This window comes from Neofelis nebulosa, chromosome 3, assembly GCF_028018385.1.
Source record: "Neofelis nebulosa isolate mNeoNeb1 chromosome 3, mNeoNeb1.pri, whole genome shotgun sequence".
NCBI classification, from domain to species: domain Eukaryota; kingdom Metazoa; phylum Chordata; class Mammalia; order Carnivora; family Felidae; genus Neofelis; species Neofelis nebulosa.
This window is the reverse complement of record NC_080784.1, coordinates 26,065,247-26,089,105: the sequence shown is the minus strand read 5'-3', so window position 1 is coordinate 26,089,105 and position 23,859 is coordinate 26,065,247. Positions and strand designations below refer to the sequence as shown.

The 23,859-nt window shown below is 37.1% G+C and overlaps 1 protein-coding gene across 7 annotated transcripts in view; it reads right to left on the bottom strand.

The window, feature by feature from the left end:
* Positions 1–23,859, bottom strand: part of DLC1 (DLC1 Rho GTPase activating protein) — a 564,853-nt gene that overhangs the window by 215,636 nt on the left and 325,358 nt on the right. For all 7 annotated transcript variants that reach the window (XM_058720122.1, XM_058720125.1, XM_058720127.1 and 4 more), the window contains one exon: positions 925–958. In XM_058720122.1, the coding sequence (XP_058576105.1) occupies positions 925–958 (34 nt within the window). The remainder of the gene's footprint in view (positions 1–924; positions 959–23,859) is intronic.

Below are 23,859 nucleotides of genomic sequence, written 5' to 3'. Positions count from 1 at the left end.
AAAGTTAAGCTCATGGAAGGATACAAACTATGAAAGCTCTTTGTGAAAACTACCCGGTGGCAAAAGTAAGGTCACTGAACTAGAAAGAGAACATCCTCCATATAAAAATTATCAGACAAACTAATGCTTTCGTGTGAGGTCATTTAAGTCATGACATCATTTAGATGATAGCATAAACTTTAACATGGTTCTTACAAAGTCACAAACACCAAATTTCTAAGTGATATGCTTCAAGTTTGGTAGTATATCTTCAATTTTTAAAAAAGATTATTATTATTATTATACATAAAACATAAAACAGTACTGAGGATAATCAAAAGATATTTTTGAAAAGCACCTGATTCTATCAATCCAAGTCTAATTTTTCACATTTCCATGTTTCTCCTTAGTCTTTATCCATTTCCCATGGTACTGCTAAGTGTTATAATCATAGCCCAGAGCATAGATACATTTTCTAATTTTCTCATACAATCATTCATATTGCTTCAAAATTATACTTTTGATGGTATAGCATCAGCTTTAAATAAGTACACTTCGTTCTGTGACTACTATTGTAAGCTATTTAAGACGAAAAAATAAATCTTGATGATTATTGACAATTGATTTCCAAAGGCTGTTCCCTGGTACACTAAACAACATCTAATTCTTTTCCTCAAGAAAAAAAGTTGTGGTTATGGTTACAAGTAAGGCTGCAAGAAGCATACATCTTATTCTAACATGATGTAACGTTCTGTTAGAAAACCACATTTTTTTCTTACATTCTGAACAAAACAAATAGATTTTTCAGAAATTCAATCATAACATTTGCCCAGAAATTGATGAGATTTATACACTTTTGATATTTAATAAAATGTCTACATGAAGATGGAATTTTATTCTAAAATAGGAAAATAGGAGGGAAAACATAACCAAATGTCCACTTACCAGCCGTTTCCTTCTCTGAAATACCTGGAATAGCCTGAAAAAAAAAAGCCACAAAAATTATGTTATCACTAGAAAGAAACATCAAAATGTTATTAGGAATAAAATGAACTACCATAAATGGAGCAAATATTAAATAGAACCCAGCAGTAGAGAAATGAGCAGGCAGGGGAACTGAATAGACATTTTTCCATAGAAAGCACACACATGGCCAACAGGTACATGAAAAGGGGCTCAACATCACTAATCATCAGGGAAATGCAAATCAAAACCACAATGAGGTGTCACCTCCCAACTGTTAGAATGGTTATTAAGAAAAAGACAAGAAATAACAAGTGTTGGCAATGATATGTAGAAAAGGGAACCCTTGTGTACTGTCAGTGGAAGAGTAAATTACACAGCCACTAAGGAAAACAGTATGGAGTTTCCTCAAAAATTAAAAAATGGAACTACTATATGACCCAGCAGTCACACTTCTGGTATGTATCCAAAGGAAATGACAAGAGGATCTCAAGGAAATAGCTGTACCTCCACATTCATTGCAGCATTATTCACAACAGTCAAAATATGGTAACAACCTAAGTGTCCATCAATGAATGAATGGATAAAGGAGATGCGGTATATACACAATGGAATATTATTCACGCATAAGAAAGAAAGATATCCCACCATTTGCAATAACATGGACTTAGAGTACATTATGCTAAGTGAAATAAGCCAGACCAAGACAGACTCTGCATGGTATCATTTATATGTGGAATTAAAAAAAAAAGTGGAACTTTTAGAATCAGAGAGTAGAGATGTTGCCAAGGGCTGGAGAAATATGGAGAATTTGATAAAAGGGTACAAAGTTTTGGTTATAAGACGAACAAGGTCTGAGGATCTAATGTGTAACATGGTGACTATAGTTGATAAAACTGTATTGTATAATTGATTTTTTTTGATAACTGAAATTTGCTAAGAGAGTAGAACTTAAGTGTTCTCACACCCCCCCCCCAAAAAAAAAAGTAAGCATGAGAAGTGATGGATGTGTTAATCAAACAGATGGTGGAAATTCTTTCACAAAGTATGTGTATATTAAATCCCATGGTGCACACTTTAAATATCTTATAATTTTATCAGTTATACCTTAATAAAGCTGAAAATAAAAAAAAAATAAAAATGAGAGTTGGGGAACTATCAGTAAAGTTACTAGATCCAGGTACAATAATTGTCAATCATCATGTAATTCTTTTCTTCTCTGAAAACTCCTATTACCCTGAAAAAGATGTTGGCAATAAATAAAACCAAAAAAATTTTTTGAATTTAGGTAAAATTTTTATAGTTCAATTTCTTTGTCCTGTTTTGGAGGCAGAAAAAATAGTTTGGTGGGTGTCTGGGCATTTCAAATCTCTGCCTTGTCTCTTCAAGGCTCAGATTCCTCCTTTATTAGACAGGGACAATCACATCTACTTCTTAGGGTCACTGAGAGGACCAACTGTAGTAGCTTCTATAAAGCGTTGAAGGTCCTCAGGAAAAGGTAGCTGCTGTTACTGTTTGTTTCTATGGGCATTAGGCCAGTGGGTCAATTTACCGATATGAGAGGCCTAGAAGTTCAATTCCCAGCAGCTATCATCTATCACTATCACTGTTTAAAAAACAGAGCTCAAAATGAGATGTTTTCAAAAGACTTTAAAGTATAAATGTCTAGTTCTACTCTCTGTGGATATTCTAAAACAAATTAAGGAAGTTGAACTTCTGGTTCCCATTCACCTCAATTATTCACGTATATAATATCATAAACATGAGGGTATTAACTTGTACTGGAAGACTTCGATCCATCTGACCCACTAGGATTTCATACCTTTTAACACCAAACCACTGACCAAACAAGATGTCTACAACTGACGTCTCTCCCTCTCTTCAGGGACAAAGTCCTGAGTTGGGGTAAGAGAAGTAGGCTAGTAGGCTTAAATGGGTGATTAGTTTTGTTTTAAGTGTGTGTGTGTGTGTGTGTGTGTGTGTGTGTGTGTGTGTGAGAGAGAGAGAGAGAGAGAGAGAGAGAAAGAGACAGAGAGAGAGAGAGACAGAGAGAGACAGAGAGAGAGACAGAGAGAGACACAGAGAGAAAGTGAGAGGGAGAGAGAGAGGGAAAGAGAGAGGGAGGAAATAGCATCAATCTTCATTTCCAAAAATATCAAATATCAAGATACCACCTTCTTTGTGAGATACTGACTAACTGCTATGATCCTCACCTTTGGAACTTACAGAATTTGGAGAATGATGCAATTTTCAAAGAAGGGGAAAATGTCTCTATGGGTAAAAAATGGAGGTTTTATTTTGGTAAAATTAATCTACAGTGAAAGTATATTTTGACCTAATATCTGTCTACATGTAGTTGTTCACTTCTTGTCCTCTGGGCACGAATGCTGACTCTGCCTCCTGGCGCAGGTGCAACCAGCCATGAGGAGAATATCATGTGAGTAAATGGCAGAGTGCAGGGTCATGACCAGAGACCAGGGCATCGAAGGGATTTCATAGGCTTTAGGTATTATCTTCCTCATCATCCTTTCATTTATAGCAGGACCATCTATTTCTCCTTCCCTTTAAGAAAACTGTTGAGATTCTACACTATAGGAAAGCCGCTCACCCTCCCCCCCCCCCTTTACGGGAAAATTATTGTACAGTTTTGGTGATATTTGTTTACTTCTTATGTACCTTTTTTGAGAAGGAACAGAAACCCTCCCAGTGACAAGACTGTAAATGTTGGCGATAAGCAGTTAAAAGGCGTTCATGGAGAAAGTGCCTCAGGGGGAAAAAGTAGCTAACACTTACTGGGCTCTGAATATGGATAAGGCACAGTTTTAAGCTTTTACCTGCATAAACTCACTGAATCCTTAGAACAACCCCATGGAGTCCTGGAAAGGAAAGTAACTTATGCAAGGTCACAGTCAGTGATGGAAGCCAGGATACAACCACTGGCATGCTGGCCTCTGAGGTCATTAACACTGAGTTTCAAAATACTAATCAGAGTCTTTCTGAAACAAAGGAGGAGAAAGATTTGGAGAGATTCCATGATAAAACGCCAAGATCGTGAAATATGTGTGCAGAAATATCTATGTGAGATATTTAGAAATTATCTAAGTAAGTTCTCTCTTCTTATAGCCAAGGCATTTAAGACAAAGTGAATGTGTTGCCCCAAATCACAGGTTGACCAGTGATAGGCCTTCTTCCTATTTTGTTCTATTTGTTTACAAAGTATATAACTGAGCACGTATAAGTAAATATTTAATAAAATGTTAAGCAATGAGTTGTGCTATAAAGCAAAAATATTTTAGTCTCCATGTAGCCAATGCCTATTACTTTAGAATCTCACCATGTTCTGCATGATTAATTAAGCCACCAAGGCTCCCTTCCATGACATAACTGTGTGATTAAAGAAAGGAAAGTCAAAGTTTAATGTACCCAGCCATAACAGCTGAAAGTCTCTCAGCTGATTTATCTTTGAATTTGAGGGAGAACTGTCTCTCTAGGGAAGCTTTATGAGTAAATTTTATAAATGCTGACACTTCATTTTCAATTAATTTGAGCTATTTGTTGATTCCTAAGTTACATGCCTCACATCATCCTATGTACAGAAACCCTTGGCAAAGTCTTCTTCTTTGTGGAATTCACAATCCAACTGAAGGAGATACACGACAACAGAGAATAGTTCCCATGCAGTGAATGCTCCCTGGCAATGATTAGCACCATCGCTGGGGGGACATTAAAAGGAGGGGGTAGATAGTAGGTAATTAGGACTACCCGGGTACAAATGCAATGGTTTTCTTGGGCACTGAACTTTTGGGAAGGAGGCACTGAACTTTTGGGAAGGAGACATCAGAAGATGTCTTTTGCCTTTCATTTCAGAGAAGAGGCATGGCTAGATTTGGGCTTCATGTCTTGGGGTTCTATAGTGTTATATCTATTCCTGCACTGGGAACAAGACAGTCCGTGCAAAGTGGCTGTATAGACTGATACAGAGTAGGTGTTCAGCAAACATTTGTGGAATTAAAATAGCAAATACATATTCATATATATGGTTTAAATAACATGCATGACTGTTGCTTATGAGAAAGCTCCTATAAAAAGCATATTTTTGAATTCATTAGGGGTTTTTGTTAATAGTTGCCATATGTTTCATTTGAACTATATCCTCAGGAAGTGATTTAACATTTCTGGCAATAAAGCAATTAAATACGATTTTCCTGCTGCCCATATGGGTTCACTGTAACTTCATATTTTCTTCTCTCATTTCCTAATGGAACAAAGGGAAGTCTACTAATAACTTCCAAATGAGAGGGGGAAAAAATCATTCGCGGTCTTGTTATTCTTTGTGATATTCAAATGATAAGTTAACAATCTTTTTTTTTTTTTAATGGCTATACTGACCCTCTAGTAGTTCCCCACAAGTAAAGATTTTCATTTAAATTGATCTGGTTTTATAACTCAACTTTAAAAAGCCACTAAAGAGAAAACTTTTTAGTAAAAGGGAAAGGGGAGAAAATAATTTTCTTTGTCTTACTGAGGTCTTTTAAAGCTGTGTGTGGGAGCTCAGACTGTGTGTGTGTCTGTTTATGCTTTTGATGTGAAACATGGTTGGGGGAAATGCTGGTTTTGACATGCCTTCCAGAAATGTTGTAGACATATGTTGATTCTTTTGGTCTACTGCTAGAATGGCTTTCTTACAGGAGGGACCTCAGCTGGACACCTTTTAGAAACTTACACCAACCACACAGAAGCTGCTAACAAACAGTACTATAAGTAATAGATGTCATATCTGAATTCGCTTTTGTGTGATGACAATTGAAACATTTTAGTTGATCTAATTTCTTCTTGATGCTTTTAGTTAGAAACGGAGTATGATTTTTCCTCTTTAATGTGCTATTTTTATTAATATGCCATGTCCCTCACTTACATAAATTATTTTTTCTCTTAGTTCTTTGGAATCTGAACCATAGAGCACTACCATTAAGAAGGCCCTTTGAAAGGCAATCCTTCAATCAATGGGCAGCTATGATAGACTGAAAGATCTTACATTCTATGAAAAAAAATTGTTTTTTTGTCTTGTGGTAAACAACAAAGCACTACAATTTATTTTGCGTTTTCTCTCTTTATAGGTTGTGCTTGTTTTGCACATTTTCTTAGACATGTTCACTCAGAAATGTGTAGGATATTCTGTTTTGTTCTATAGGAATTCTCTTCATTTGCCTATTTAAATATAGCAAGAATCAGCAGCAAAGTAATTTATTCCTTTTCCTTAAAAACATTCACTTTTGTTCCCACAAAAATATTTTGCAGACAAATTGCAAAACGGGTAATTATGTCCTCAGAAATTGCAGGAAAACAACCATCAGTGAAGGAACAGTCTCTGTCTCAGATGAGGGCACAAGAGCCTATTGTGGGCACAATGGGCAACAGGAAGAGTTTGGAGATTCACATTTTTGGGAAGACATGAAAGACAACAGAAAAGAAGAGAAGGTACATTGAAAAATGGGTTTGTTTCCATCTCTTTCTTTAAAGACTCTTTTGAAATCACTCCAGTCTGTGATATTGTTAACTAGTCAATGATTTCTATTTGCTCCCACTTGAACAAAGAAGTTCATTGAAAAGCTGTGTCTGATTGGCAATCTGATGTCGTCTGTTTTGGTTTACAAAGTATTTCTCTGACAGTCATTATTCTCTTATTAAAAATATAGGCTCTTCATAGTGAAGGGGACTTAGATATCATTTAGTTGTGTTTCCCAAAGTAAGTATTTCAAATACCACCTTTTGAATTTTAACTATATATATGTATCGCCTATAAATTATTCCCTTAATAAAATTTAAATATTAAATTGAAATAAATATCCTTTTTATTTGACTTATTCCAAATAATAAAAATAAAATGTATGAATTTATGGGTGTGAGCTTTTGATATTACCCACAATACACATGAAAATAAATATTCAAATTTAAAATATTTATCTCTGTATCAGCTGATGTACACCAGTAGTCTATGTAACCATGTATCAGGAAATACTGGTCTAGTTCTTTCTCTGTCAGTTTTCCTATAAGGATGTTGAGATCCAGAGAGATCGGTGACTTGCTCGATGTTACAGATCTTCAGTTGGCCAAATGGGGAGTAGAGTAGAGTCTGGGTCTTAAAGCACTGTCTGCTATATCATTATTCATAAGACTGGTGAAGTCAAAGCTCACCAAGGTTTCACCCTCTAGCATTCATAATTTCCATTTAACTTAGTCTCTGAATCACTCAATGGAAGATAATGGAAATTCAGGTACAGTAGAAGAGACAACATGCTAGTATGAGAACTCTTTTCAGGGTACACATGTATGTGACCAGAGTGAAATAAATGCATGAAATGACCCAAGAAATGTAATTTATGTTGTATATCCTGATTTCCAAAAAGAATTTGACATGTCTTATTTAATAAAAGTTGTCAGCCATACTGAGAAAGTTTTTTCTTCCTGGCCAAGATCACAAACTTTAACAACTGTCCCTACAGGTTTGCAGACTGAAACCATAGCTTTATCTATATTCTGTGGTAAAGAAATTTGCGGTCTTGGCTTAAAATAGTTGTGTAAGTGTTTAAAGCAAAGATGAAGTTGATTCTTAAGGGATATTTTGGTGCTGATCACACCCTTGAGCAGAGGTGGGATAACCCTGTCTGTCTGGATAAAAATGTAAGTTGGGCTCCTAACCTTTAAATTGTTTTCTTTTTTTCTTTTTCAACATACTCACATTTCCTGTATTTAAAGTTGGTGGGTTCCTCTTCAACAAAGTACAGAATCTGATTCTCATTCCATGCTCACTTCAGATAGCCAAATATTCATTTTAAGTCTGTCCAGCTCCTGACAAAACTCTTGCTGAGGCCATTTTTATTTGGAAACATGGCTTAAGAGAAAGCTAATTATTATACTCATTTGGAAAGGAAGTCATTTTTTTTGCTTTGTTTTGTTTTTTGTAAGCTACATAAACAGAAAAACCCATGGCTGAGTCACATTGACTTAACTCTTCTCAGCATTTATTGAAGTTCTTAATTTTAATGCTTCTGCATTTCCAACAAATCCACTGATTAAGATATTATTCATGACAGAACTCAATATCCTTTAGATATATTTTCATGTTGTGAATTCCTTTCAAAATTTAACAAATCATGTCTCCCTTCCCAACTTTGTAATTACGAAAGTTCAGTGCTAAATACAATGTTTAATTGAAGTTACCATTTCGGCATAATCATTTTACCTTTTACATGGCTTTATATAATTGTGATATCTTATTAATCCTACTTTGTGACGTTTGCTGTAAGTTGCTCTATTTTTGTGAATTTGTTAAGTTATGTATTTTAAAACATCTAATTTTATGCTCGACCTTAGTAATTCTGGAAAGAGAGTTGTGGAAGTAGCTGAGTATGTTCATAAATTTCACTAGAAAAATTGCATTATTTCTTCCTTTTTGTGTATTTGTAACTTCTTCAAAAATCAATTTGTGAGTTTTTCCAAACTATTACTTTACTGAAAAGTATGGTGAGTTGCATACGGTAGCCATTTAGAAATACTAGTTATTCAAGGTAGCTTGTTTTTTTTTAAGTCTGGTTAATGAAAGTTCACAATTAAGGAGCACCGTAGACATGTAGACTTATTTTCAGTAAACATGATACTCAAGACAGGTGACTTATTCAGGGAACAATTGACTCAGAATGGCTGTTTGTTTTTCTTGGTGAACAATGTTAGATTCATAATGGATTTTTTCATTTTGTTCATGTCCTTATTTTTCTAACCTGAATCACAGGTTTTTTTTTGCTGGTGCGCAAAAAACTTCTCTCATATCTCATGGGCATTTCCAAGGCAGGCAGCCATGCTAAAATTTATTACTATATCACTGTTCTCCTTAAAACGCTTCAATGATGACCTTTCCCCCACCCCCTTTCTGGAATGCCTGGCCATTAGTAACGTGCCCTGAGATCCTCATCCTCTTACGCTTCATTCTAGTGAATCAGTTAATAAACACACCTTAAGTATCCATTATTTGCACAGCCTTTTATTACGCGCTGTAGTGGCACTAAACGAGATAAAAAGCTATGCTGTAAAAATAAGTAATCAAACTATGAATTCAAGACTGAAGACTGAAATAGAAGATACAGGTGGATATGAACAAGTACTAGGTTCCTTGCTGTCACCAATGGGCTCTGTGACTTTGGGCAAGTTTCTAGAACTGAGCTCAGTTTCCTCATCTCTAAGGAAAAGGGTAGAAGTAATATCTACATCTCAGAGCTATTTATGAGGATTCAACAACATGCTGCACAAAGATTATCATAGTACTTGCCCAAGAGCTCCCTAAGTGTAAAGTATTCCTATTATTTGGGTTTGTTATCATGATATAAAAAAGTACTTATTTATTCTGAAATAGTGCAAAGAGGTATAGGTTGTCTGTCTCTGCTTCCTCCACTTCCTTATGTCAGATTAACCTATTTTCTCAAGTTCATTCCTCCTTTATTTATTTTTAACTATTTGTAATTATTTTTTGTGTTATTGTGAAAAAAAATATTTCTCCTTTTTTGGTCAGCTACTTGTTTTAAGTTTTATAAAGCCCAGTTTGGAAGCTAACATCTTCAGCCCTCACTTTTAATTCGGAGCCTGTCACCAATTGTTACTAGGTGGGTCTATTCTTGGCCCCCTTGGATGCCAAGTGATACTATTCTTTTTGGGTCCTTACACTGAGGAACAGGCTCCCTATTCTGTGCAACCTGGAGCAGCAGGGACTAAGGGCATATGTGGAAGTCATACCTGTATCAGAAAATGCAGAAGATTTATCTTCTGCACCTGTGGGGAACTTTGGGTGATCTCTGAGCTGTAGGAGATACCTAGGGCTACCACTCTTAATGGGTTTTATCATTTAACCAGAACTCTTAATGGGATTTATCATTTATTGAATTTCTCAGAACTAGAACTAAAATGAATTCCATATATGATTCAGACATTGATATATGTAATATTAATATTTTATATTAATATAATATTATACATATATGCTGTATATATATTCAGTATAATATAATTTTGGTTAACAGACTGGATAAAATTATAGAGGTAAATATACACTAACAATGAAGTACCAGAAAGAGAAATTAAGAACATAGTCCCATTTACCTTGCACCAAAAAGAACAAAATACCTAGGCATGAACTTAAAAAGGAGGTGAAAGACCTGTACTCTGAAAACTATAAAACACTGAAGAAAGAAATTGAAGATGACACAAAGAGATGGAAAGATGTCCATACTACCCAAAGGAAATCTACAGATTCAGTGAAATCCCTATCAAAATAACAACAGTATTTTTCACAAAACTAAAACAAATAGTTCTAAAATTTGTATGGAACCACAGAAGACTCTGAAGAGCCAAAACAATCTTGAAAAAGAAGAAAACCGGAGGTATCACAATCCCACATTTCAAGATATACTATAAAGCGGCCGTAATCAGAACAGTATGGCACTGGCACAAAAACAGACACAGATCAATAGAATAGACCGCCCAGAAATAAACCCATGATTATATGGTCAATTAATCTTCAACAAAGTAGGCAAGAATGTGCAATGGGGAAAAGACAGTTGCTTTAATAAATGGTGCTGGGAAAGCTGGACAGTCATATCCAAAAGAATAAAATTAGACCACTTTCTTATACCATATAGAAAAATAAACTCAAAGTGGATGAAGGACTTAAATATGAGACCTGATATCATAAAAATTTTAGAAGAGAGCACAGGCAGTAATCTCTCTGACATCAGCAGTAGCAACATTTTTCTGGATATGTTTCCCCAGGCAAGGGAAACAAAAGCAAAAATAAACTATTGGGACTACACCAAAATAAAAACCTTCTGCACAGCAAAGGAAACAATAAGCAAAACTAAAAGTTAATCCACTGAATTGGAGAAGATTTTTACAAGTGAGATATATTTTTAAAAAATTTAATGTTTATTTATATTTGAGAAGGGGAGAGAGAGAGAGAGAGAGAGAGCAAGAAGGGGAGGGACACAGAGAGAGGGAGACAGAATCCAAAGCAGGATCCAGGCTCTGAGCTGTCAGCACACAGCCTGATGTGAGGCTTGAACCCACAAACCATGAGGTCATGACCTGAGCTGAAGTCGGACGCTTAACTGACTGAGCCATCCAGGCACCCCTACAAATGAAATATCTAATAAAGAGTTAATACACAAAATATATAAAGTATGTATACAACTCAACACTAATAAAACAAGTAATCCAATTAAAAAATAGGCAGAAGACAGGAACAGGCATTTCTGCAAAGAAGGCATACAGATGGCCAACAGACACATGAAAAGAGGTTCCACATCACTCATGATCAGGGAAATACAAATCAAAACCATAAAGAGATATCACCTCACACGTGTCAGAATGGCTAGAATCAAAAATACAAGAAACAAGTGTTGGGGAGGATGCGGAGAAAAAGGAACCTCTTGCAGTGTTGGTGGGAATGCAAATGGTGGAGCCACTGTGGAAAACAGCATGGAGGTTCCTCAAAAAATTAAAAAGAGAAGTATCATATGACCCAGTAATTCCACTACTGGGTATTTATCCAAAGAATATGAAAACACTAATTAACAAAGATATATGCACCTCTATGTCTGTAGCCAGACAATTTATGATTATTTACAATAGCCAATTTATGAAAGGAGTCAAACTATCCATAAAATGATGAATGGATAAAGAAGATGAGGTATGTGTATACATACACACACACACACACACATGCACACACACACACACACACACACACACACACACACAGGACTATTACTCAGCCATAAAAATGAGCGAAAGCTTGTCATTGGCGGCAACATGAATGGAACTAGAGGGTACGATGTTAAGTGAAATAAGCCAGTCAGAGAAAGACAAATACCATATGATTTTACTCATATGTGGAACTCAAGAAACAAAACAAATGAACAACAACAACAACAACAACAACAAAAAAAAACAGAGACAAACAAAAAAGCAGGCTCTTAACTATAGAGAACAAACTGATGGTTACGAGAGGGAAGGTATGTGGGGAATGAGCGAACCGGTGAAGGGAATTAAGAGCACACTTATCGTGATGAGCACTGAGTAATGTATAGAATTGTTAAATCACTACATTGTACACTTGAAAGTAATATAACACTGTATTAATTATACTCTGTTAATTATACTGGAATTAAAAAAAAGTATAGAGGCAAAGTATTTGTTAATGGTTCAACATAGAATTCTGTACAATATCTAGCTTACAAACAAAATAATTTATATATGAATTTATGAGTTTGTTTTATTTTAACTTAGTGTCTTAGAAGGCTGAGAGATAAGGAAGCATTTCACTCATACCCATCTTGACCAAGTTATTACTACCAGTTATATTCCAATATAAGTTTATGTTCATTTCAATAATTCAATGACTACATGTTCCCCCGTATTACCCCAAATTTACTAATATTCTCATAGTTTCATACTTCCAACTTAAAATAACTTTGGCAGAACTAAACTTTTGATAGAAATTCAAAACATATACCCCTCAGTCATAACTGCACGAAAGATACAGATTAAAACTACTTAAATGATATACGTAAATCTTTTTATGACAAATTATCACTTTGTTCACTGAATTGGAATTTGCTCTTATCAAATATTATTTCATGTAAGTGGGCCTTTGGCTGGATGCCAGAAACATTTTTGTTATAGGGAGATATTTATTGTAGTGGTATTCACTAATAAATTTGATTTGAAATATCCATTTTATATGTGCGATAAACCACAGACCTGAGCGAGGGCAAGAATCCACTAAACGTGACTGGGACCTAAGGATGAAATTTGGAGTGACAGAGGACTAATAGAAACTGAAAAAAAAAATCACAAACCTGAAACTAATATTACACTATATAAGTGAAATTAGTCAGAGAAAGATAAAAATCATATGACTTCACTCATATGCGGACTTTAAGAGACAAAACAGATGAACATAAGGGAAGGGAAACAAAAATAATATAAAAACAGGGAGGGGGACAAAACAGAAGAGACTCATAAATATGGAGAACAAACTGAGGGTTACTGGAGGGGTTGTGGGAGGGGGGATGGGCTAAATGGGTAAGAGGCACTAAGGAATCTACTCCTGAAATCATTATTGTACTATATGCTAACTAATTTGGATGTAAATTTAAAAAAAGAAAAAAAAATATTACACTGTATGCTAACTGGAATTTAAATAAAAATTAAAACAAACAACAACAACAAGAAAAGCTTTTGAAATGAGGCTACTAATCAAATAATAACCAAATGTTCAATGTTTCAAAGCTGTAAACTGTATGAACATTGAGATATTTAAAAATGTTCTGCTCTTTGAGGATGCATACTTAGGCAGAAGAGATGTTTGTTAGCATTTCTGAGTTATATGCCTGAATTAAGTCATAAAATGTAGGAGGGGTCTACCCTATGAGGGACAAAGAGGGCTTCATTTAGATAAACATTATGTGAAGGTCTTTCAATTGCCGGCTTTTGATGACATGATAGATATTCTAGGACCTCTCTCCTCAAATCACAAGGTCTTGGAGCCCAACTCAACTTCTTTTACCACGCCGGACTTGAATCCCCTTCTTTGCTGGAGAGTTTCCATTTGGCCTTCCAGATTTCCTTTCTGCTCTGTCTGTGCAGGAAGTCTGACCTGGATGGGAAGGGGCACCATATGCTCTGGTTTTCCTGGGATAATCCCGGCTTACAAGGGCACCCTGGTCAGTTTAGCATTTGTCTCAGAATGTTCCTTTTAAAAAAACCAACAAACTAGACTTTATTTTTCAGGACAGTTTTATGTTCACAACAAAACTGAGTGGAAGGTACAAAGATTGCAACTATACCCGTTGCCCTTACACATGCACAGCCTCCCCCATTATCGACAGCCTCCACAGAGTGGTACATTTGTTGTATTTATTATTTGGTTGGCACATCCTGATCACTCAAAGTCCATAGCTTGCATGAGAGTTCACTCTTGGTGTTGTAAATTCTGTGGATTTGGACAAAAATATATGACATGTATCCACCATTATAGAATCACACAGAATGGTTTTGTTGCTCTTAAAGTCCTCTGCGCTCTGACTATTCATCTCACCCTCCCCCCAACCCCTGGTGACCACTGATCTTTTTACTGTCTCCAGAGTATCACATAGATGGAACCATAGAGCACGAAGCCCTTCCTGGTTGTTTTAACTTAGTAATTTACATTTAAGTTTCCTCCATGGCCTTTTCATGGCTTGACAGCTCATTTCTTCTTAGTGAATAATATTCCATTGTCTGAATATACCAGTTTATGTATCCATTTACCTACTGAAGGACATCTTGGATGCTTCCGGGGTTTGGCAGTTAACTATGAAAAATGCTCCAATAAGCATTTGGTTGCAGGTTTTTGTGTGGACACAAGTTTCCACTCCTTTGGAGTTTACAACTTTACCACTAAAGAGTGTAATTGCTAGATTGTATGGTAAGATAATACTTGGTTTTGGAGTGTTACTTTTTAATGATATACAATTATGAATAGTGTATTAATATGGGTCAGGGCCTGTTTTTCTTTCTGGCTTCTATAATCTTGTCTAGTAATGTGTGATATGCATGTGCAGAGAACAAAGTTCTCACTTTGATATATGGTTACATCTGAAAGATGACTAGTGATAAAAAAACCTTTCTTCCTGGCCCTTTCCAGATGTAATCGAACAAGCACCTGCTTGTTTCAAGAACAGCATGCAGGTTGCTCGCTGGTTTAACAAAGTGCACTCGGACACACGTGGCTAGGGACAGCTCAATCCTGACTTCAGGTAATGATGGAACTGTCTGACTGCTGCCCTACTGGTCACTTGATGTACCAGTCAGTTGTTGTCTGGTGCCTCCTATGGTCTGCAGGATATACAGAGCCTGATGGGGAAAGAGGGAAACATGGGTTAGGTATATGCGAAATATGCACACATGAAATATGTGGGGAAACAGAGTTGGAGCGGTCCTGCCATAAAGTGCATATAGTAGTCGGGGCATTCCTGTTACAGCGGTCTCATCATTTCATGTAGGGTCTAAACATCTGCAATAGTTACGTAATTATCGAGTAACATTTTTTGCAGTAATTATAATTAATTTAAACAACTCCTTTTACTCTCAAAAGTGTCCTAGTTCGGATGGTAACTTATATGGAAACATTTTGTATGGATTCCATCAATAGGGTCTCATGCCTCATAGCTTCCACGTACGTTAGGCCTATGGGGACACCCAGTAGTGACTGCAAGGGTGTGATATCGTGATTTGTAAAAAGAAATATATATTTGATCTTCCACCTTGTTCCTGGCACAGAGCTTCCACAACCCCTGTAATTTCCTAAATTATAAGAGTGATAAAGGTGTCTTTTTTATGTTAATGAGGTGACTTTGGTACCTAAGAATGGAGGCTGATTGCCACTGGAGCCAGCCAAATAATTAGAGGGTTGGCACTTTCAGCCCCCCCCACCAACCTCCTGGGCTGGGAGAAGGGCTGAAGATTGAATTCAATCACCAATGGCCATGATTTAATCAATTGTGCCTATGCGCTGAAGTCTCCATAAAGCCCCAATGGATGGGGTGCAGAGAGCTTCTAGGTTGGTGGACGTGTGCAGATTTGGGCAGAGTTGTGCACTAGAGAGGGCATGGAAGTGCTGCTCTCTTTCCCCATGCCTTGCCTTACACATCTCTTCCATCTGGATATCCCTGAGATATATCCTTATATAATAAACCAGTAGTCTAGTAAGTAAAATGTTCGGCAGAGTTCTATGAGCTACTCTAACGAACTAATTGAACCTAGGCGGTGGGTCATTGGAACTTCCGATCTATAGCTATCGGTCTGAAGCACAGGCAATAACCTGGGCTTGCAACTAGCATCTGAACTGGGGAGGGAAAGGGCAGTCTTGAGTGACTGAATCCTTAACATGTGGGATCTGCCTTCTGGTAGATAGTGTCAGAATTCAGTTAAATTGTAAGACACCCAGCTGGTGTCCACAGAATTGTGTGGGCAGATAGGAGTTGAGGAGAATGGAAAGAAGGTTGAGAAAAGGAAAAGTCAGAGAGAGAAGCTGTAGTCAAGAAACAGGTTATAACAGTAATCAGAAGGGTCAGCATTTTGTGAATACCTGGATGAAATGAGGGCAAAATGCTCCAATGACACAGGGAATAGGCAATGCCTATTGAGAGGTAACACTTAGTGCTCACTCTATTCCAGGTACTTTTCTAAGCACCAGCAAATAATAACTAATATAATATTAATAACTACCCTATGAAGGGACTACTGTCATTGTTCCATTTTATATAAGAGTCAATCACATAAGGGACAAGGTAACTTACTGCCCAAGGTCTCAGCTTTCGCAAATGGTCAAGCCAGTAATTGAACGCAGGATTTTAACACAGATTAAGTCTATGTTCTTAACCCCTACTCTATGTAACTTCTCTGGACTGACATATTACTTTTTCTGTAAACACCTGCTACCATAGATAGCAAGGGAAATAAAACAGATGAGAAACCAAAGATATTGGTATTGTTTTTAATTACTGGGAAATAAAAACTTAACTGGAATGTGAGTGTAAAGGAGTAATTGAACATTCATCACATTGGAGATGCCGACTGGGTGGATGCGATGGATTCTAAAGGAGCAGGGGACACTAACACAAAGTGAAACACAAAGTGAAACCCTGGCACTTTTTGCCTTTTCTACATGTCAGTCCTGGGCTGGTTGCCCCTTCCCTGCCCCCCCCGCCCCGTTTTTCCCAAGCAGACATTACTGGCTAAGAGTACACTCACTGGAGTAAAAAAAAGTCACTTACTTTTTATGACCACACTCGAAAACGTTTATACACTTTCATGAGACAAATTGAATGCTCTGCAGTTTAGCCTCATGTGATGCTTCCAAAGAAACACAATGGAGTGAGGTTCGGTCCAAAGCAAGGAGCAATTTAAATGGAGCTGGCTTTTGCAGACCCGGGGTTTTTCCATCAATCATCAGTGATGGTAAAGTGCTGATTTATACTTACAACGGTGCTACCTTTCACCAAGGTCAAAAGTAATTGGTTTAGTGGCTGTTTCATTTACAAGAGTGTTTATGTTACGGGCACATTGACAAAATAAAAAGCATTCTTCCAAAGTGAAAGTAATGCAGGAAGCATATGATGGACACCTGCCCCTCAAGAATAATCTTATATGATAAATGGGGTTCCATTTCCCCCCCATTGGCAAACACTATCCGGTTACGGTCTGCATCCCCAGCTTATTCCTCTCAGCATCTTCTCTAGGCTGTTGCTTAATTCTGAGACTAGATAATTAGGGCTGACAAAAAGCTGGTTTGGGTTTTAAGCAATCAAATTGGCACTATATCAAATGATTTCTAGTTCTAAATATCAGCAAGATGCTACTTTATTATCTTACACTGCGGCCTAATCACATCTGGGATATATGGCCTCCTTGTGATTTCTGCTATCCATGAAATGGGTTAAAAATGTACCCTATCTTTGCTTTGAGAAACCAGGCTCCTCTTGGGGTAGCTCTTAACTTTTGTATTGGGTGCAACTTTGTCCAATGATCTACTTTTTTTTTGGTTAACAAAAGAAAATATTGGGTAATATGTTTTAAGATAAGATATATGAAAACCATGTCATATATCTCCTATTGAAGGATTACAATATAGCAGGATCCTAAATTCACAGAAGTAATATCAATCCAGTAACTTAAAATGCAAAATCTTATAGTAGGAAAGAATCATACATTTTTTTGAATAGTTAGGATTATTCATCTATGTGCTTAACAGAGAAATAGTCAATAAAGGAATTAGACACCATAAAGAGATTCCCAAGTAAGATACCTAAGCAGTTCCATACATTTTAGCAACAAATAGAATGTTCCATCTGTAATGAGGCTCTTTCCTCTTTCCAGTTAATCACTGTCTTTTCTGTAGGAGGTTACCGTTACATAAGCCCTACATCAGGGGGATAATTCATCTAGTTTTCAGGAAATTTCCTTCTTTGATTTTGATAAGAAACAAACATAAAAATTGGCTTTTAAAAGTGGCTGTAGGGGCACCTGGGTGGCTCAGTCAGTTAGCGTCCAACTTTGGCTGAGGTCGTGATCTCACAGCTAGTGAGTTTGAGCTCCACATCATCATCGGGCTCTGTGCTGATGGCTCAGAGCCTGGAGGCTGCCTTGAATTCTTTTTCCCTCTCTCTCTGCCCCTCCCCTACTCATGCTCTGTCTCTGTTTCTCAAAAATAAACAAGCATTACCAAAAAAAGTGGCTGTTACTTGTAGGCTCTCCAAATAATGATTCGCACCAAATCCACATGGTCCAGATGAAAGAGGTGACTTATATAAGAATTCAGTAAATGTTCTATATTCTCTGGTAAGCCTAGTTTTAATTCCCACAGCCCTTTTCTTTAGTATTTGGGTCAAAATTCCATTAACAAAGGGCATTTTCCCACATATTCTCCACTTTGGGAGACTTGAATAGTAGAACATTAAAGATTTATTGAGCTGGCCTGACAAATGTTTCGATTCAAATGCATTTTTTCCACTGGGATTTTGAACATGTGTTTTTTTTTTTTTTCAAGAACTATAGTAAATTTCTTTACACTGAACAAAATTCTGAATATAAATCAAATTGCTTTCATTAAATCCCTTAATTTCTTAATCAAAACATTAAAGATATGATCTACTGGATATTTTAACCGGTATCCACAGCTGCTGAATACCTTCAATCATTCTGGTTTTTAAAGCAATATGTTAGTTGCTAAAATTAACAAATAATAGTCTTAATTGTTGTGGTTAACGTTTGGAAGCTTTTTGCTCTACTTAAAGGGCAAGCACCTTGAGGGCAAGTACTACAGTATTTTTATCTATTATACCCCCTATAAAACTTTTGTACTATGTTTCTTACTTTTTTGTCTATTTATACCACCTTTAAAACTTTCTAACGTTCATGAACTGTTACCATTGAATTGATATTATTAACTTGAATTTCATATAGAAGTGGACATTTTAACATATAATTAAACCCCAAAGAATTTACAGTGGGTATCTAGGGACCTCAGATATTGTCCTATAGCCTTAAGAAGGTTAAACACTTCAGGGGCTCCTGGGTGGCTCAGTCGGTTAAGCTTCGGAATGCTGATTTCAGCTCAGGTCATGATCTCACCTTTTGTGGGACTGAGCCCCCTGCTGGGTTCTGCACTGATAGCACAGAGCATCTTGGGATTCTCTCCCTACTTCTGTCTCTGCCCCTCTCTCCTCCCCTGCTCTAGTGCAAGCACACTCTCTCTCTCAAAACAAACTTTAATTTTTTCTGATTTTTTTTTTTTTTATTTTTGAGAGACAGTGCAAGCAGGGGAGGGGCAGAGAGAGAGGTAGACAGAGGATATGAAGCAGGCTCTGTGGTGACAGCAGCGAGCCTGATGCAGGGCTCAAATTCATGAATAGCGAGATCATGACCTGAGCCGAAGTCCAATGCTCAACCGACTGAGCCAAGCAAGCACCCCAATAAGCCCTTTAAAAAAAACGTTAAACACTTTAGATCATAGTTTTCTTACTTTTAAAGTTTTAGCTTATCTTTAAAGTTCCAAATTTTAAATAATTCTTAATTTGTGCTGAAGTATCTGAGTTTCTCTTGGAAATGTCTGTTAGTAAAATACTTAGCCAGACTGAAACCATATGAGTTCTAGGAGGTAATATTTCTTTACTGCATAGAGATGGCATTTCCCATAGAGTTTACTGTAATGGTTTTGATATATGTCCACAAATTCTTTGACACTCCTCCCTTTAAAAGGTAGAGCCTAGGGGCGCCTGGGTGGCGCAGTCGGTTGAGCGTCCGACTTCAGCCAGGTCACGATCTCGCGGTCCGTGGGTCCGAGCCCCGCGTCGGGCTCTGGGCTGATGGCTCGGAGCCTGGAGCCTGTTTCCGATTCTGTGTCTCCCTCTCTCTCTGCCCCTTCCCCGTTCATGCTCTGTCTCTCTCTGTCCCAAAAAAAAAAAAAAAAAAAAAAAAGGTAGAGCCTCATTTCCCTCCCTGAGTATGGCTGAAATAACACTGTGTGACTTCCGACACTGTGTCATAAAACGTGTTGCAGCTTCTTCCTTGCTCTCTCTTTTGGATGGTTTGCACTGGGATAAGCTAGCTCCCATGTCATAAGGACACTCAAGTTGCCCTATATGTTTACATGGCAAGGAATGGAGGCCTCCTGCCACCGGTCAGGGGAGTCTTATCAGAAACACATTCTTCAGTCCCAGGCACACCTTAAGATATCTTAAGTGCAACCTCATGAGATGCTAAGCTAGAACCAACTAAGCTGCTCCTGAATTTCTGACAAATGAGTGTGAGATTATAAATGTTCATTGTTATTTTACTTTGCCCAGTTTGGGGGTAATTTTTTAGGCAGCAATAAATGGCACACTTACCAATACATTTAAATGAGGAACTTTTGTAAACATCAACAGAACTCCAAGTAAACTAAAATTACCATCTTATTTCCTAGGGAACTAGGTCTTTAAAGTCTCCTTTATTTTTTTTTTAATTTTTTTTCTAATGTTTATTTATTTTTGAGACAGAGAGAGACAGAGCATGAACGGGGGAGGGTCAGAGAGAGGGAGACACAGAATCCGAAACAGGCTCCAGGCTCTGAGCTGTCAGCACAGAGCCCGACGCGGGGCTCGAACTCACGGACCGCAAGATTGTGACCTGAGCCGAAGTCGGCTGCTTAACCGACTGAGCCACCCAGGCGCCCCTAAAGTCTCCTTTAAAAGACTGTTTCATGTTTGGGGCGCCTGGGTGGCTCAGTCGGTTAAGTGTCCGACTTCGGCTCAGGTCATGATCTCACAGTTGGTGAGTTCGGGCCCCACGTCGGGCTCTGTGCTAACAGCTTGGAGCCTGGAGCCTTGCTTCGGATTCTGTGTTTCCCTCTCTCTCTGACCCTCCCCTGCTCATGCTCTGTCTCTCACTTTCTCAAAAAATAAAATAAAATAAAAATAAAATAAAATAAAATAAAATAAAATAAAATAAAATAAAATAAAATAAAAAAATAAAAAAGACTATTTCATGTTTAAAGATATTAATACTCTTAATATAAAAAATCACAAAATTCCCCTGCTACAATCAAATAGCCTTTCCTTTGGTGGCAGACCTAATGAAAATGAGTAGAAAGCTGGCCTCTCTTCTTCATTATTATTCTGCCTTCATCCTTTGCAGTTAACCTTTCTGCTTGGGTTGATGGTCATCATGCCTTAATTTGTGTTTATTTAGCTCCCCTGTATATTTTAAGTCAAATCAGGAGCCATATATAGCATAATAACAATTAATTTCTCCTCCTAAGGAAGTAAAGATTTTCAACAAAGAATGATGTGAGCACACAGTTAGGCATATGGTATTCATATCATACTGATACACACAGAGATAAGGTAATGCAACAGAAGGAACAACTCATCGTAATTGACTATAATATATAGTGTCTTATTTAAATCCCACGGTAATACTGAGGCCTAAAATAAGCATTTCACTAGTTGGTGGTATTATTTCTTTTAAGAATAAATATTTTTTTCTGATTATAGATGTATCTGAGAGACTTTGATAATACAGAGAGATACTCTCGTGCAGTGTTAGTGTAAATCATGTGGCAAGCTGGCTTAAGAATTATGTGAGATGGTTCACGTATCTCAATGCATTTAATTCTGTGGCTTCATTAGAATCTACCAGGAGGTGCCACTGAGCACAAGAGGGCCACGTCTGCTATTCGAGAACAATGGATACAGAGTCTGGCATGTGAGATTAATTTTTTAAATCACATATTAGAGAGAGGCTGGCCATGTTGAAAAGTTTTGTTGTTTTTGCTGTTGTAGTGTTGCCTTTTAGAGCACCGTGTTGTTGCAGGCCTTTCTCAAATGTGCTAACAAGGGGACTCTCCAGAAACACCACAGAAAGCCACCTGAAGATTTTTTAGTCACTCATATTATTAAGGAACATGTAGTAGACATGTCTCTAGGGAAATTCCTTAAAAATAATTTTAAAATAAGCTCTAACTTTATCAATAGGATCTAGCTTTCCTTTTCTTTTCCTTTTCTGTGTTAATCTGAGTCAGCTCTTGGCTTCGAAACCAAATTCAAACCATGGACTTTTACTTATGAAATGAAAATTGGAAGATTTTTTTCAGATTAAATCTTATTGCATATCAAGCTGTTTTACTAAACTTGAAAATTTGGGATTTAAACCAACCAAAATGCAATTACAGTTGTGTTTTACTTGCTAAATCTCAGAGGTGTTATGTTTGTATGTGTAATGTGTGTGTGTGTGTGTGTGTGTGTGTGTGTGTGTGTGCGTGTGTGTGTGCGGCAACTGTCAGAGTATCAAATAGTCTTTTGGTAATCATTTGGTGATGCTGTGTAAAGATTATTTACCAAAAAATCACCTGGATTCAAGTGACTGATCTATTTAAACATCATATACTAAAAACTGTTCTGAATTTCTTGAAATTGCACAGCACACAGATGAACTACATAGAAAACAGACAACAAAAGTACTGAGAGTGAGGATCATAACAGAAATTTTTTTTAGGATCCTGTAACTTCTGACAATTATTTTACAAAACTGGGGAAAAAAAAAACAAAAGAGAAACCTCAGAAGCTGGTTAGTCTTGGGTTTTTGCTTGTAGAGTTTGTTCAGAGCCCTGAAAGCCTGGAGAGAAGCAGGAGTGAGGTTAATGAACTTGGCTTTCAGACTAGAGCCCGTCCCTCGAGGGGACTGTTGGGTTATTTCACATAAGGCAGGGAGGGATAATGTGATACATAGGAATTTTTTTTCTTGCATCCAATAGTCATACTAAATCGCACAATACTTTATAGCACTTCTCAAACACTTAAACATGTTCTGGGACAATAATTTCATACACACACAAAGAAAATCTCAGAAGGCCATAAATGCTGCTCTGCTACATAACAGAAGGCTGATGAGTGGGTGGTTTCTGAGGCCTGATCATAAGGTAGAGACATAAATGAAGCAGGCTGTCACTGAACAATTCTCAGTAAATAATTGGCCTTTCATGTGAAGACAAACAGCTGCTGGAACTCTTTGCAAAATGCTATAGAAATTTAAGAATTCATAGAGAAAGAACTTTTGGCATTATCACAGACGAAGGTCAGAAATGAATATTCTCTGGGAAACGCAAACACGAAGAGAAAAGACTGTCTTCTTGTATTATGTTTTAAAACACGCAGTGGTTTATATTTATTCCAATTTAAAGTTAAAAAATGGCTCTACCACTTAAGACTCAATATTGCAAGGTAATGAGGAAGATATTAAAAATTATGAAGTGTAATTCCTAGTCTTGGTGAACTTGAGATTTAAGAGAGAGAAAAACTGCACTAATGATTCAAGAAGCTGAGAGGTGATGTTTTTAGTAATGATTTAAGAAACTGAGAGGGTCCAGCTTTTTACTTAAGGAAGGCTTGCTTACACTTAGACGATAAGTCTACAAGTATCAGTTGACTTCCACTTAAGCGTTCAAGATGTGGTATAGAACATCCAAAGGCTCACAAAAATGTACACGTAAATGTATATATCATGCCATTCGTAATTCAAAAGCCATCAAGGCCAGCTTATTAAGTTGGACAAGTAATATTGGCTCCCAATATCTTTCCTCCACTAAGTCCACTAAAAGAGCCTACCAAATCAGCTATGTTTAAGGAATAAAAAGATAAAACTGGGACTTCCAGGCATTCCCACATCAGAGTAGTTAGATCAGGGGTTCTCAAACCTGACTGTGCATCAGAATCACCTGGTGGGCCCTGCTCCCAGAGTTTTCAGATTCAGTAGGTCAGGAGGTTTAGGGTGGGGCTCCAGAGTTTCTATTTC